This window comes from Nyctereutes procyonoides, unplaced genomic scaffold (genome assembly GCF_905146905.1).
Source record: "Nyctereutes procyonoides isolate TBG_1078 unplaced genomic scaffold, NYPRO_anot_genome, whole genome shotgun sequence".
Classification (NCBI taxonomy): Eukaryota; Metazoa; Chordata; class Mammalia; order Carnivora; family Canidae; genus Nyctereutes; species Nyctereutes procyonoides.
This window is the reverse complement of record NW_026575160.1, coordinates 18,317,871-18,333,489: the sequence shown is the minus strand read 5'-3', so window position 1 is coordinate 18,333,489 and position 15,619 is coordinate 18,317,871. Positions and strand designations below refer to the sequence as shown.

Here is a 15,619-nt window from a genome sequence, read left to right as displayed (position 1 = left end):
AATATAATTAGCAACTTGGCTAAAAGGATTGCTAAGGTTCCTGTCAGCACCGAGGTTTTCCACATTCAAATTTGCTTTACAGCAATAGGAAGACAACCCACTGATTTATGTGCATTTGGGTCAGAATTTGGCTGACTGTGGCATCAGCAGTTTTACATGAACAAAATTTTCAATTTCATTAGTATAGCCAAGTTAATTCTGCTGGGTTGGCAGAGTGTTCTGAGAGGCAGAGTGGGCACCGGGGCCAGGAGTCAGGAATCCTGGTACTGTCATGCTACTTAGCCAGTAGCTGGAGGGTAGACCAGTGGAAGGTACCCAGCAGACCTCTTGGACCTCATTTATGTGACTTCTAAGCTGGAGATAAAAATAATGTATTTTGTTCACTTCAGGATTGTTTTGAGGAACTAACTTTTATAGTAACGGCAGTGCTTTGGTAGGCCATTACTAAGCTGTTATTGAAACAAAATTAATGGGGTATCTATCAAGATAAAAAGTCTCCTCACATTTACCTTGGGTGCCCTGCCCACCTCAAAGTCCTATACCATTTTCTGTTTCCTTCCTTTCACGTTGTACTGGATGGATGAGATGGGGGAGGAGCTCCTATGTTACAAGAGCTTTCATTGTTTAAGGCACTGGCTGTACATTTTTTTTTTAAACTCTACAAAAATCCTCTATGTGAGTTCTATTAGTCAGGATTTTTATGGTTGTCAGTGACAGAAATCTGACTCAAGTTTGCCTAAGTGGAAAAAAAAAAAAAGACATGAGAGGACGGGATATTTATTTGGTTCATATGACTTAAAAAAATCCATGGGTAGCCTCTGGCTTCAGGCACTGTAAGATAAAGGGGCTCCAAAGATCCTTTAACATTTCTTTCTTTGTGTCTTCAGCTATTCTCTCTGTTTTTCTGTGTATTGGTGTCATTTTTCTGGTGTATTCTCTCTACATGGTAAAAAACCCAAGCTTTATAATGTTATCTCAAAGGAAAAACAAATAGACTCTCTCTCTTTCCCAGTGGTCATATCAAATCTCTCATAAGGGACCAGTATTAGATCTCCTGTTAGTTACCCTTTGACTGATCACTTTGTTCAGAGATACAGGGTGGAAGGCTCTGATTGACCAACTTAAGTTATGTTTATTATAGTCAAATCTAGCCAGTGGTCAGACTCTAGATTTTCCTATAGCTTTCTTGGGGGCCCATGAAAAGCTTGGTTATCTCAGGCGAGGCTGTGGCTGAGAACTGAAAGCGATCCAGAGGTTGCTAATCCTAACTCAACCCATGGCCAGAGAAGAGAAGTATCTTATCCTGGGTCACATGTGATTCAGTGCTCCACTTAGTCATCCACTTTGCAAATGCCATCTCCATTAGAAGCATTACATGAGTTTGTCACAGCAACTGAAGGATCCTGCCAGAGAGATGGGCAAAAACTGAGTCCCGTGCAGGTTACATGAGACCACCCCGAGCTGGGACTCCATCCCGTTTCTTCTCCTATCTACTCTTCCTACCTGACTTGGCCAAACTCTGGATAGTTGAGATGGTGGCTACTCAGAGCCACATTTCAGATGGGCCAGAGAATGGAGGTCCTCTGGGCTTAGCAGTTCATCACCTCTTCTTGCATTTTCTTTTTTCTGGTAGAGGTGATTCCTGACACAGAGTCTGCCCCAAATTATAAGACCAAAATGAGAAGACATCAGAGAGAAAAGACCCTGTGACTGTCACCAGAGAGGCCCCTTGCCAAAAAGGGAAGCCAGTGGGAGGGAGAGAAGAGCCTCTGTTGACAGTATGTTGTAGGGCTGGCTCACATCTGGTGTGAGCAGGAAGGAGGGGCTCTGGTGCCTGGTGGTGTGACTTCCCATATCCTAAATGCTTCTCCAGAATTTCCCCCTCAACAGACTCTCTGGACGATGCTGCTGCCAAATCATGAAAAATGTAACAAGGACACTGATTTGCTTCATGAAGATCAAAGCAAACAGTCCTAATTTGGAAGCTGGAAGATGGGTGTTCATGGGAGGCAATACTGTGCCTTTTCTGATTTTGTCTTTTTTCTTTGTGCAACTCTTCCTTCCTTGTAGGCTGAGGAGCCTGATATTGGATTCCCCTGATGGAGTCCTGGTTGTCAGTTGCCCCATGGTTGTTGCATATGCCCATGGCAGGTTCCCAGATAGCTGACCTCAGTGTATGCTGTGTATTCAGGGCAATGAGTACCCTCGACATGTGACCATGCCTTCCTCTACCTAGTGCAACCCCATTTCTCCATCATCTGGAGAGAGCCTGAGTTTCTTCCATGACCCCAAAGTCTGGCTAACCCTTTCAGCATTTTCTCCTGATTTTCTGAGTCATGCACTTATAGCCAAGCCATGTAAAACTGTTTTTGAGCAGCTCCACACTCCATACCTTCTCATGCTTGTGTTTCTTTTCATGTAGTGTGCTCTTTCTGGAATCACCTGCCTTCACCCATCTTCCATGTAAGCAACTTCTACTCATCCATTTTTTTTTAAAAGATTTTATTTATAAATAGAGAGAGAGAGGATGAGTAGGGGGAGGGGCTGAAGGAGAAGTAGACTCTCCACTGAGCAGGGAGCCCAATGTGGGGCTTAATCCCTGGACCTGAGCCGAAGGCAGATGCTTAACTGACTGAGCCACCCAGGGACCCCTCTACTCATCGATTTCAAGATCCAGTTTGAATGTCACCTCTGCTTTCCGAATTCCCCCACTGTATCAGTGACCTTTCTTCATCTGTGCTTCTGCAGCCCCACCCTCTTTGTTCTATTCCCTTTTATTTGTCTTTTTTTTGTGTGTGTCTGCAGGGAGGTGGTATAACAAAGGGAAAAGAACAGGAGCTTTGCACTCTGGTCTGGGTTTAAAACCTGGCTCTGCCGCTTATTAACATATGTCTTTGCAAAAGTGATCTGATCTTTGGGAGCCTCTTCTGTCTTTCCTTGTAAATGGGCATGATGAACTCTTCTCAAGTGTTTTGTTGAGGATGAAATGAAACAACCTGTGATGTGTTTAGGTGATGCTTGGCTTATAAGAGGGTTCAGTAATTGGTAAGGGTAGTGATTGTGGTTATTATGATTATTACTGGGTTATGAAATCTTAGAGATGAAAGGGGCCTGAGGGGTCATTCTTATGTCTACACAGCCTGATGCCTACTCCCTTGCCTGATAGTCATCTAGCTTCTTCTTGAACTCTGCCACAGACAGGGAGCTCACTCTCTCTGATCTTACGATACTTAATGCTGATGATACAGAGGCTTGCTAGTACTTAGACTAAGTTACTCTATGTTTATTTGGGGAACTATTTTAAATTGGCAGTTATATCCATGTATAAATATGTGTGTGTATATATGCATATGTGTATTATATATTTATTATGTATGCATGTCTATATATATTTAGTGATGTTTCACCATATAAGATTTCCTAAAAAATCTTACTGAAAAAGCTGGGTAAAGAAGTCACAATGGAAATTAACCTCCCAAGCAAAGCTGTGAGTGGCTTTGCATTTTCTTAGATCTTTTGTCTCTCAGTGGGTCTGCATCTATTGCTTGTCTCTGAGTGGACTGCCTGTGGAAATTGTGGCTTGTAATGTTGCTGCAACTGTCAAGCATATCTTGTCCTGTGATAGATGAAAAGAATAAAATCTGAGTGACATAGTAACATGGTGGATCTAAAAGGAGTAATACTTTTTTTGGCAGAGAGAAGACAAATTTTTCCTAATGTGGCTTAGAAACAACTATGGATTAGGAGCAAGAAATCCTAAGATGGTCTATGGTACTTTGGACTCAGTGTTCTCATCTGTGAAGTGGGAATATTCGTCACACAGAGATGGGATATACAGAAGGTAGAGGCGGACTCTGTCCCTGGAGACTAAGCACTACCCTCCCCCCCGCTACTCCCCATTCAATCAGAGCTATTCTTTCTTTAAGTTTTCAATATGAGGTGTGCGTTGGAGTCCCTTATAAAATGTTATTCTATATAAAAATATTCCGTCGCTTAAAACATTTGTAAACTTCTAAACCACATTATTTTTAAGGTCCCTCCAGCTCCAAAAACTATATGGCTCTAAAATAAAGAAAAAAGATATATCCTTACTAACTTTCTAATTCATGTTTGCTTTTAAAAAGTTCAAAAAAAAAAAAGAAACAAAAATACTTCTAAGAAACCGTTTTCAATAATATTTTTGTCTTCCTTCTCTGATAGGCTTAATTGAGGTGAAAGGCTATTCCTTTTCTTTTTCTTCAAAATTTGCTTTTCTCTGACTTAATCTAAATCCCACTCATACGAGGAAAAGGTGACAGGTATAGTGGAGGGCAGGAATACAAAATGCTTTATTATTGCATCCTTTCATCCCAGGCCGGCCCTCAGAGAAACCATACCATACCATAATTAAAATATGTTTCCAGCAATACGCATCTCCCTTTTCAGAATTCCTTTCTCCCCATTCTCTCCAGATGACCTCATAGAATCATGAAGGTGGAACAGTTGTAAAAAAATCTTTATGCCTAAATTCTTTACTTTAACCATGTGGAAAATGGGACCCTATGAGGGGGACAGATTTGTACTGGATAGGGTAATGAGCCATAACTCAAACGCTTGTCTTTTCCAGGGCAGTTCATTTTCTAGCAGGTCTGGATAACTACCTGGGCTTCAGCTTTCCTATTGTAAAATGGGGATGATAATAATAGTATTTGCCTCCTAGAGTTGTTGCTGGTATTATGTGAGGATAGAACCTTAGAGCGGTGCTTGGACTATAGAAGGTTTTGGATACCTGTTTGCTGTTCCTATCATTACTACACTTCCATATGCTGACAGCAGGCTGCCCAAGGTGCACAGAGTTGGAAACCTCATTTGGGGACCATGCTGCCTCCCATCTTGCATCCCCAAAACAAGCTATTAAAATAATGTCTTTTTTTTTTTTAAACATCCAGTTTTAGCAGGTCACTGTTCCCTGTGGGGTGACATTGGGTAGGTAATTGGTTCTTTTTAGATAGATGAATTTCATGTTAACACATTGGCTGCTTAATCCTATCTTTGTCTGGTAGTGATGTGTTAACTGAGTGATAATGTACGTGCTTCCAGAAAATTAAGGACTGACTTTAATGAGGCGACTTCAGATTGTATGGCAGGTGAGCATGTATGTCCTTTTCCATCAGATGGGCCAGTCATCTCACCTTGGGAAGGGACCTTCTTCCACCGGAACGAAGAGGGTTAGTCTTGCCATCCTCATCACTCTCACCTCTAATTTCTGGAAAATAAATGCCAACTACCAAATGGGTGATCATATAGAATTCAGACACTATCATTGTATTCTTTTTATCAAGGTTGCATGAAGGTAACTTTGCTGGAGCAATCAAGAAAAACTAGCTCTTACCTTTACTTCTATCCTACTTTGGAGAAGCAGCTATATGACTAATGGCTAGTCAAAGGATGCTGGGAGCGACTCAAGGAATCCACCAGTGAGGGGAATAGGGTACCTGGCAAGCTACAGCCAGGAGCCCTGAGTCCCGCCTTTGAAATGGCCCAGGGAGGTTCTAGGGCTTCCTCTAGATGGGAGTCCGTCTGCCAATTCTGTGATGTCAGGGCTGCAATCCACTTGAACCAGGATCTTCTCCTTTTCTGTCTTCTGTCTCTTTCTTAATCCCACCTTCTCCCTCCTTTCCCAACTCCATACCTGGTCCCATTCTTCTAGAGCACTCTGCTGTACTGACATCGCGAATGACCTGGGGGCGGGGGGTGGGGTGGGGGACACACAAGGAGTTGCCACTTTGTGGAGCTGAAACTTTTTTTTTTTTTTTGGCCGATCTCAACGTCTGCCCAGCCATCGCCCTGCAGGCACCTCTTGAGGAGTCTGTGGCACATTAATCTGTGGGTGCAAACGCCCAGCTCCTCGCCATGGGTGGGTGGGGGCGGGGCGGGGCGCGAGGGAGAAACGACGCCTCGCAGTAGCAAGATCAGGACTTTCCAGGTGTCTCGTGCGGCTCCTTTAGTTCCTACCAATTGCCTGAATGTCGCCAAGTGGAGCGGGCTCTCGGGCGGGCGCGGGGGTGAGCCCTACCTGAGAGCTCGCAGCACCGGCTCCGCGGAGGCTCGGGCGCGCCTGGGCCCGCGGCCCTCGGGTCCCCGGACGGCGCGCGGGGCGGCCGGTGCGCGCAGCTCCCGGTCCGCGCGCCTCCCTCCGCGCCCGCGGGTGTCGCACCAGACGCCAGCCCCGGCGCGCTGACGGTCGACTTTTCTCAGTTGTCAGTTTTCTCGCTTGTCAGCAGAGCTGCTGGTAAGTGAAGGAAAACAGAGACGGGGCGCCAAGGCGGCGAGGCGCGGGCAGAGAGCGCGGGTGGGACGCGAGGAGCGAGCCGCGGGCGCGCGGGGCCGGGCCGGGGAGCGCGGGCGGAGCGGGGGCGCGGCCTCCGGGTCGGACCCCCCCCCCCACCGCCCTGCCCGGCTCCCCCGGGGTGCTCCCCCCACCCGGTCCCTCCCCCTCTCACTGTCCCCCCCCCCCGCCCCACTCGGTCTCCCCCAGGGCGCTCCCCCCACCCCGTCCCTCCCCTTCTCACTGTCCCCCCCCACTCGGTCTCCCCCAGGGTGCTCCCCCACCCCGTCCCTCCCCTTCTCACTGTCCCCCCCCCCCCCGCCCAGCCCGGCTCCCCCGGGGCGCTCCCCCCACCCGGTCCCTCCCCCTCTCACTGTCCCCCCCTCCGCCCCACTCGGTCTCCCCCAGGGGGCTCCCCCACCCCGTCCCTCCCCTTCTCACTGTCCCCCCCCCGCCCCACTCGGTCTCCCCCAGGGCGCTTCCCCCACCCCGTCCCTCCCCTTCTCACTGTCCCCACCCCCCCGCCCCACTCGGTCTCCCCCAGGGCGCTCCCCCCACCCCGTCCCTCCCCTTCTCACTGCCCCCCCCACTCGGTCTCCCCTAGGGCACTTGCCCCCCCACCCCTTCTCACTCTCTCCCCGCCCCCGCCCGGCCCAGCGCCCCCAGGGCGCTTCCCCCCTCCCCTTCTCACTCCCCCCCCCCACTCGGTCTCCCTTTCTCCCCCAAATCCTTCAGCTGCCACACAGATCGCTTCTGTGGCTTTGTTTAAAAAAAAAAAAAATTCCGGAGAGGTCCGAGGTGCTTTCTCCTCGAGCGGAGCGCAGTCCCCCTCGCTGGCCACTGGCTCGGGACCGCGGCGGGTTCCCGCGGCGCCCCCCGGAGGCACCTGGGCGCCGTGGCCCGCGCTGCCCGCCGGCAGTAAGCGCGGGGTTGCGGGGCGCAGAAGGCGGAGCGCGGAGGGGCCAGGCTCCAGGGCGCCCCCACCCCAAGCCCGGCCGGGAGGCGGGGAGGGGAGGGGCAGCCCGAACGCCCTCAGCCTCACTCCCGGCGATAACCTGCAGCTATGGAGTCGCCGACCAAGGAGATTGAAGAATTTGAGAGCAACTCTCTGAAATACCTGCAACCCGAACAGATCGAGAAAATCTGGCTGCGGCTCCGAGGGCTGTAAGTAAATCTAGTATTTACTTCTCTTTGCAGTCGGTGTTTTACTCCCCAGCCACAGCCGTGACCGCTCACCTCGTTCCTGCAGGGCCCTTTAAATACAGCCCCAGAAGTTCCACAACTGCTTCTCCCTGAATTACAGTCACTGCTACCTTTTTTCCCCCCCTAACTGAGACTTGTTTTCCTGAGTGTTTTAGAACGCCTTGCTGTTTCCAAAGCATACTTTCTTTGGGGGAAGAGGAAATGTCCTTAGATATCAGTTGTAGTAGTAGCTCAGTACCCATGGAGATGTTTCTGGTCCTTTTTTGCCCAGGGACAAAAGTCTGGGGACTCAGGTCACAGACTATTGATCAAAGAAAGATATTCTCTGCAAAAATGCTTGCAAACGTCTCTGCAGGTGCTCTAAGAACTTACCAACAGTTCGAATTCAACATTCATTCTGGCTGCTGTGTTTTCCTCTCCCTTACCCCAGCCTAGTTCAACTTCTGATATTTTCTTAGGATTCTTTCTGTCCAGACATACTTACTGGAAAGAAGGGCTATTTTTGGAGAAAGTGGGGGTCAGAACCAATATTGGAATTTCCTAGCAATATTGGAATAGTGAATTAGCATATTTGCTTTCAGTATAGTGGCCAGAATTCTTCTTGGACTGATGAACAGAGATCTCTGAATTTCATTCACTTCATTGGGTTCTGTCTGCTTTTGCGTGCTGAGGAGAGGTGAAAATACATGGTGTTTGGTGAAAAGATTTCATAATAAACAGCTGGTCACCCAAGTCAGGAAGCTACAGTGATAGCTGTACATTTACAACTTGCTCCTCGGTTGCCCAGGCGTATCCCAAAGACACCTTTCATAACTACCAGATACTCATTTTATTAGACATTTGGAATCAAATATCTAGTGCAGTAAAAAAAAAAAAAAAGAAAAAGAAAAAGGAAAAAAAAACCCATCACCAACAACAGTTTTTCTCTAAGTATATTATCTAGACATTCTGTTCCTTATGGACAGTGATAGGAATACTGGCTCCTTGGCAGTTTGTTTTGTTGTAGTTGTGTTTGAAAGCATGAGAGCGCATGTGCACACAGGCACACGCACACACCCCAATACAAAATAAAAAGGCCACTGATAGAAGTTAGCTTCATCTTAGAGGAGACCGTATCCTGACCAGGATATTCAAAGTTCCTAAGGGGAAGCGATAGGTAGTATATGTTTCTTTAAGGGATCCCCATTTAAAGTGCAATTTACAAAAGCCCTTCATCAATAATCCAAGTGAGTTTCATTGCCATTGATCTAAATGGGAAACCATGCCAAATAATATGATTTTTGAGTTGTCTGGCTGCTGTAGACAGAGGCGGTAAACTTATTTGGAGATCTTGTCTTTTTGGTTGGCAGGCTCTCCTGCCAGTTGAGATGCATGCTGGGCAGCACCTCTTTCAGAGCCGTGTTTATAGTAAACTCCTGTCATATGTAATGAACATTACATCTGATCATATTGCACACAGAAAAGTTGTTGTGTCTGCAAAGCCTGGGTCTGAGGTATGCAATGTCAAAGTGCTGCCAGGCCGGTCCCCCTGCCATCTCGGCTGGAGGGACTCATCTGCACACACTCAGGAACTGCTTCTCTCTGACTGCTTTACAATTACAGCTGACTCCATGGAGCTACTCAGGCAAAGAGGAGTGTTTGGGTAAATCAGCCAGGCTGAGAATGTGTGTGAAAAAGCATTTAGTGCTTATAACACACTGTCTTGTAGCTTTCTGCTTCCTATCTCTTAGGATTCTCTCCCCAAGGTGTTGGGGTGTGATACAACCACACTTTCGGTTCTCCAGTCTCTCGCATCTACTCAGCATCCGGTGCCTTTGAACGTAAAAGGTGTGGGTTGATTCTTCTCCAAGCTTGTGTTTTTGAATTCCTCTCTTTACCCTTCCTACTGAAATGCCCTGCCTGACAGCAATCCTAGGAGATCTGTTGCTCCACTTTCTATTTTGAAAAGGACATGTTACTATCGTTATTATGACATATTTTTTTTTTTTTACTACTGTTAATGGTTCTTACTGCCTTTTAAAAAACCCAAAACAGTAGTGCTATGATAAGCTGCTAAAGACTCTGGAAACCAAAGGCATGCTTATTTATACCACTTGGAATAGCACTCTTGCAGTTCACAAAATAGAAACCCTTAGGAGGTGGAAGGGTATGTTTCTGTTTGTCCACACAACAGACTCAGTCTCTTGCAGTCAGTAAGAGAAAGGAAGCAGCTCTTTCAACATTTTAGAAAGACTCAGTAGTCACAATTGGATTTTCATATCAATTTATAACCGTGTGACTCCTTTATAGACAGGGCCTTATAGGCAACCACAGTTAGTCAAGAATTCAGTTCTGCTTGATTGAGAGCCATCTAAGTCCAGGACTTGATCATCTCATACCTGGACTGTTTAATGGCATCAGTCTTCTTGTCAGTATCGTCTCTATTCAATCTACTATTGAATTTTTCATCTCCTCTATCAGAATGTAAGTTGCTTGAGGACAGACACTTTGTGTGTCTTACTTACTGCTGTACCCACAGTGCATAGAGCAGGGTCTGGCACATAGTAGGTGTTCAATCAAAATGCGATGAAGGAAACATCAAGAACCAAATATGAACTTTTTAATCATCAGAGTGGAGATAAATACAAATTTGGGTCAGTGTATAGGCCACATGCCCTACCAACACACTATTCCATGAAGTAGATGGGAGGCACGTTTTCATCATTACCCAGGTTGGGCACGGAAATCTAAACTGAAGTAGGAACAGGGTAAGATGTGGGAAAGCCACAACACAAGGCTGAATCCCATTCTTTGGTTTACCTAGGTTCTCTTTTTCCCTCCCCATATCCTCTCCCCTTTTGTGCACTGGCCAGGAGTGGTCTTTACCAGCAGTAAGAGGATTGTTGCCACTGTTATTATCTGCCAAGAATCTATAACATAGCAGAATATAGGGGAGGATCCTGTGTGTATTACAATCTCCACTCATCCCCCTTCAATGCTTTATTTTTTCTCTTGCACATCTACCTAAATGCCATGTATTCTATTATTATGTTTATTGTCCGTCTCCTCCAACTACAATATAAACTTCATCAAGGACATAGTTTTTTGGTCTGTTTTGATCACTGGTGTATCCCTAGCACCTATAGTACCATCTGGTATATAGTAAAAAATCAATACATATTTGAAACCTAGAGCTCATTCACATATTTCTCTGGGAAAAAAATTGGGAAGAACTCTTAATCTAGCCTTGTAACAACATCAAGATGCTAATAGCACATCAACTATCAGAAATGTGAATTTTAAACGCTTTCTGCCCCAATTGCAATTGCAAAACCCTGCAAGCATTGGTGTTTACTATAATGATGACTCTCATCTCCCTTGAGTGAAGTGCTGCACACCCCTGCACAGAGGCTGACTGTGATTCAAGGGTTGTGTTGTTCCTCAGCCTCCTTCTGCAGCTCTGCGACCCTCTCACACCCATGTTCATGTTCCTCTAAGCTAGGAGGAAACAAATACAGCACACCTGAGCTCTTTAATGAACTCTATCGAAGGGCATGCTATCTGCTTACATTTCTAGGAGGAGCCTCTCTTTTTTTCTGTCTTACCCATTTCTGTTTCTGTAGACCTGGGTTATCTCCCAGTGCTGTTGTCATCTCTCTTTCCTCTGTAGAGTGAGTAAGATTTGTAAGAGACCCTCCCAATGGCTGTTTTGTCAGGGAATCTTCCAATAAGGGAAAATATGACAAGGGTGTCATTTTGTTCCTCTGGTGATGGGTTGGGGGCAGGCGGGGAACTTCATAGGTTTGGGTTTTGACTTGTACCTTGGGTCCCAACCAAGAGTTTTCCTATTGCCAGCCTGTTCTATGATGATAAAAAGTGTTTCTATAGCTTTTTTTCTTTTAAATTGAGACCAAGCGAGCAGGTTTCACTTACTCCTTGGCATTTATTGTCACAATTATAATTAGGCCGTCATTTTTATTTATTTGTTTATTTTTAAAGATTTTATTTATTGACTCATGAGAGACACACACAGAGAGGCAGAGACACAGGCAGAGGTAGAAGCAGGCTCACCGCAGGGAGCCTGATGTGGGACTCGATCCCAGGATTCCGGAATCATGATTTGAGCCAAAGGCAGACGCTCAACCTCTGTGTCACATAGGTGCCCCAGTAATTACGCCATCATATATTTATTTTGCTCAACTATGAGATAGCATAATAAATTTCATGCTTATATAACACTCTATTTGAAGATGATTTTTCTTTTGCATTATCTAAAACAATATTATGATGTAAAAGGAGGTAAATGGCTGTCAAGGTAGCAGACTGGGACTATTTTGTTCCTGTCTGTTCAGTGAGCTTTCCTACTCCCCATTATGGTAATAGACCCTGCCTTCCTCCCTACCCTCTATCCCTAGCTTAGGGATGAGCTCAAGGTCCAGGACTAGCCAATTTTAAATTTTCACCTTTGTGGCAACAGTGACAGGTCTCCGGTATGGCCCAGAAACCAAGCAGGAGTGGTAGTGTTCTTCATGGAGATTGGTCTCTTGGCCCTTGGAAAATGCTGCTTTCCTTTCTGGGTTTCCCTGATTGTTGCCACTGGCTCTACTTCCAGACTTCATGAAGAAGACTTTTCTGTGAGAGGAGAGAGTAGACCCAACACCTAGAGAAAAGCAGAGGGGAGACCATGCAGTGGAAATCCCTGGTCTGCTTTCAGAGGCCCAGTTCCTGCACTTGTTTCTCTGATTCTGTGCTCTGCCAGCTACAGGACCAGTCGGGCTGTTTTTGCTTAGGTTGCTTTGAGTCTGGTTTCTCTCAGTCTTCACTAACACCCCATCGAAGCACAGAGAACTTAATTGACTCTTCCAAAGATGTGGAGGTAAAACCATAGGCAAAGAAGCGTGGGTCTTTGGTTTCATATTTCTTATTTAATTAAGCCCTCTTATGCTGTATTTTCTCTGTACTCATCAGACATTTTTAACAGTGCCATCAATGTTCAGGCAACATTAGTTTACTCAATTAACATTTACTGAGTGTCCATTATATGCCAGGCACTTTGATAAGCTCTGGGTGTGCAAGGGTAGATAAGATACCTGCCCTTCCGCACTTGGCAAGCTAGCAGGAGAGATTGAAAGGAAAAGCCGGAAGTGTTGACTATAGTTACAGAGGGATGCACAGGGAGCTCCTCCACCTGGGATGGCCAGAGATGGTGTTGCAGACTAGCAGTGAGCTACAGATTTATTATAGCAGAGTCCTCAAAATCACTAGGAAGAAACTTGCACAGATTCTTTTTACTCATATCAGCCTTCTGCAAAGATGCAAAAAAGTCTTTTGCAAAGATTCAAGGAAACAAGGAGTCTTCTAGTCAACCCAGAATAAATCATCCTAGAATTCTGAGCTGATTTTATGGAAAATTAGGAAAGTGCTTCTACTTACTAAGGATGTAGACTGAGTCCCAGTGCTCTTCTCTATGCTCATCTCTCATTGGTAATTGACAAAAGGAGAGGGTGTGGTTGGGTCCATTTGCTGTTATCTAATGTTGAGCTATTGGACAGAAATCTCTCAGGTCACCTCAAAAGCAGTTGGCTCCCAGTTTGGTCTCTGGTCCATCAGGGACCTCATAGGGTTACCTTCCCTTAAAAATCAATTCCCAAGAACCTTACTTTCCTTGAAAGGTAGCTGTGACTTATCGAGTACAATATTGAGGGGTAGATAAAAGCTAATGAATGGAGGTAACAGAGTGTACAAAGGTACAGAGGCATGGGAGACTTGGCACATCAAGGAGATAGTGTTGGAAAGAAAGGCATGGGCCAAGTATGATACATGGAATTTTTTAAAATTTGCTTTTTGTTTTATTTAAAACTATACGTATTTATAGTTTAAGGAGGTAAGTATTTGAATACATTTTACTATATTACACATACACGAAAATGTGTCCCATTCTCCATTCATCTTCCAGAGAATCGTTTTTATTTTGCTACATGTAATTTTAAGAAATTTACATTTTTATCTCTTACATTATAAGGAATTGTTAAAAGACTTTAAGCTGCAGAATAAAAATTGAGACTTGAATTTTCGGATGGGCTATTCTGGAAGAAATGTGGAGGACAGACTGGTGATGGAATTTGAGGCCTGGAGACTGTTTGAAGAAGATTCGTGAATTTAGGGTAGTGCACTTAGTTTGGGCGTAGAGAGAGAGAAAGGAGCAGTTGTCTACCACATTTGTTTTGGCTTGGATGTCTTAGTGAGTTTGATGTCATTTGCCTTGTTAGGGGCCATGGAGAGAAGAGCAGGCTTGGATAAAGCAGGATGATAAACTTGGGGTTAGACATGTTGAAATGGAGCAGCCTCTGGAAAATCCATGTAGCTTTTAGTGATGGCAGTGTGGAACTATGGAGAGACCTTTGGCCTGGAGCAGTGGGTCTAAAAGTCATGGTTCCGAGGTAAAGCCTTGCAAACAGATGACTTAGGGAAGAGGGGCTTCACCTGAATCTCACTAATAAAGCAATGCCAAAAGAATAATCTAAAAAATTATTTATTTCCTCCAGATTACATATTTTAGTGTATTAATCAGTTCTTCCATTCTCTCATTTAATTGGAAATGTCAAGTGGCTCAGCATATTTTTGTTGGACTCCAATTATATACCAGATACTAGGAGCTTCAGAAGAGATATAGAAATATCAGGAGGAAAGCCTTGCTCTCAGGAAATTTAGAGTCTAGTTAAGGAGATAATTCTTTATACATGTTAAAAGTTAAAAATAACAAAAGTATACACAATAATTAATTGCTAAATAAGTGATACTGACATAGTATCCTAGGGTTCAGAGAAGGAAGATATTTGTGTCTGAGGAATTGTTTTTGTCTTTATTTTCCTTTTTTTAAGAGTTTTTTTTAAAAGATATTATTTACTTATTTGAGAGAGAGAGAGAGACAGAGATAGTGAGAGAGAGCATGAGTGAGGAGAAGAGGGAGAAGCAGGCTCCCCACTGAACAAGAGGCGCATGCAGGGCTTGATCCCAGGACTCTGGGATCATGACCTGAGCAGAAGGCAGACACTTAACTGACTGAGCCACTCAAGTGCCCTTTCTTTTCCTAATAAAAATCAAGTAAGTCTCACCTGACTACTTTCTTATTGGGTATTAAAGGGAAGAAAGGTGAATTGAAAAAGGATAAATAGGTTCTTATATGTAGAATAAAATTTCCTTTACTTGAATACTAATGCAGTATCTTAATACATGATTGCTTGCTTAACATAATTGGGTTGTGCGACTTATTAGCTAATTACAACTTAATATTAATCAGTTAAGTATTTATTATTTTGACCAAGCTTTACAGCCTCTGTTGGCTGGGAAGCAGCCCTAAGCAGAGAGATTTCTGCATTTCTAGCTCGATTTTCTGTCTAATTTTTCTTTGGCTCATGAAAGACTGCTTGGTTCCAGTTTTCCTATATAGGGGGAAAGTGCTCAATGACCTAACTCATGGATTTTCAATAAAAAACTAAGAAAAATAATTGTTGAACATGGGGCCCATAAAGTAGTCTGTGATGGCTTTGAGAAAGGCCATCACAGTTTCTCATAGGTAGTAAAAAATGAATTCTACAACAAATGAAATACTCTATTTCTGGAGAAAGTATACTGAGTCCATGTATAGCTTTGGTATTCTTCAGACTTATTGGAGTATATTCTTTTGACAGCTTTTATTAAAGAAAATAAACAAGCCTTCATGAGTGTAAGAAGATTGGGAAATAATGAAAAGCTTAAGAGAATAATTCAATTGAGAAGACATAATTTATAATTATAGGTAATGAATTTTATTTATATATTTGGATGAATACACATACATCTATTTGCGAGAGTGTCATCCATCACTCATTCACTAAGCAAACAATTCCCTGGCACTTATCATGCACCAGGCACTAGAGAGTGGGTAGCAAGATAAAGGCTCCCTCCCTTATGGAACATTCAGTCTACTGGTAGAAGCAAATATTAAACATGTAATTCCACAAGTAATTATAGTGATGAGTGCCACAAAGAACTACAGGGTGCTGCAGAACCGTATTATGGGAGGTCCAAATCTGGTCCAAGAGTCAGGAAAGGCTTCTCTCTGAAGAAGGGAGATTTAAGCTGAGCTAT

The 15,619-nt window shown here is 44.5% G+C and overlaps 1 protein-coding gene across 4 annotated transcripts in view; it reads left to right on the top strand.

The window, feature by feature from the left end:
• The window catches only part of PDE1C (phosphodiesterase 1C), a 488,089-nt gene that overhangs the window by 191,349 nt on the left and 281,121 nt on the right, over window positions 1-15,619 (top strand). Inside the window, exons 1-2 of one of the 4 annotated variants that reach the window (XM_055314669.1) lie at window positions 6,155-6,271; window positions 7,369-7,471. The exons of the other annotated variants lie outside the window; for them this stretch is intronic. Of the exons in view, the coding sequence (XP_055170644.1) occupies window positions 7,371-7,471 (101 nt within the window). The 5' untranslated portion in view covers window positions 6,155-6,271; window positions 7,369-7,370. Of the gene's footprint in view, window positions 1-6,154; window positions 6,272-7,368; window positions 7,472-15,619 lie in introns of those variants that run through there. 4 annotated transcript variants of the gene reach the window in all.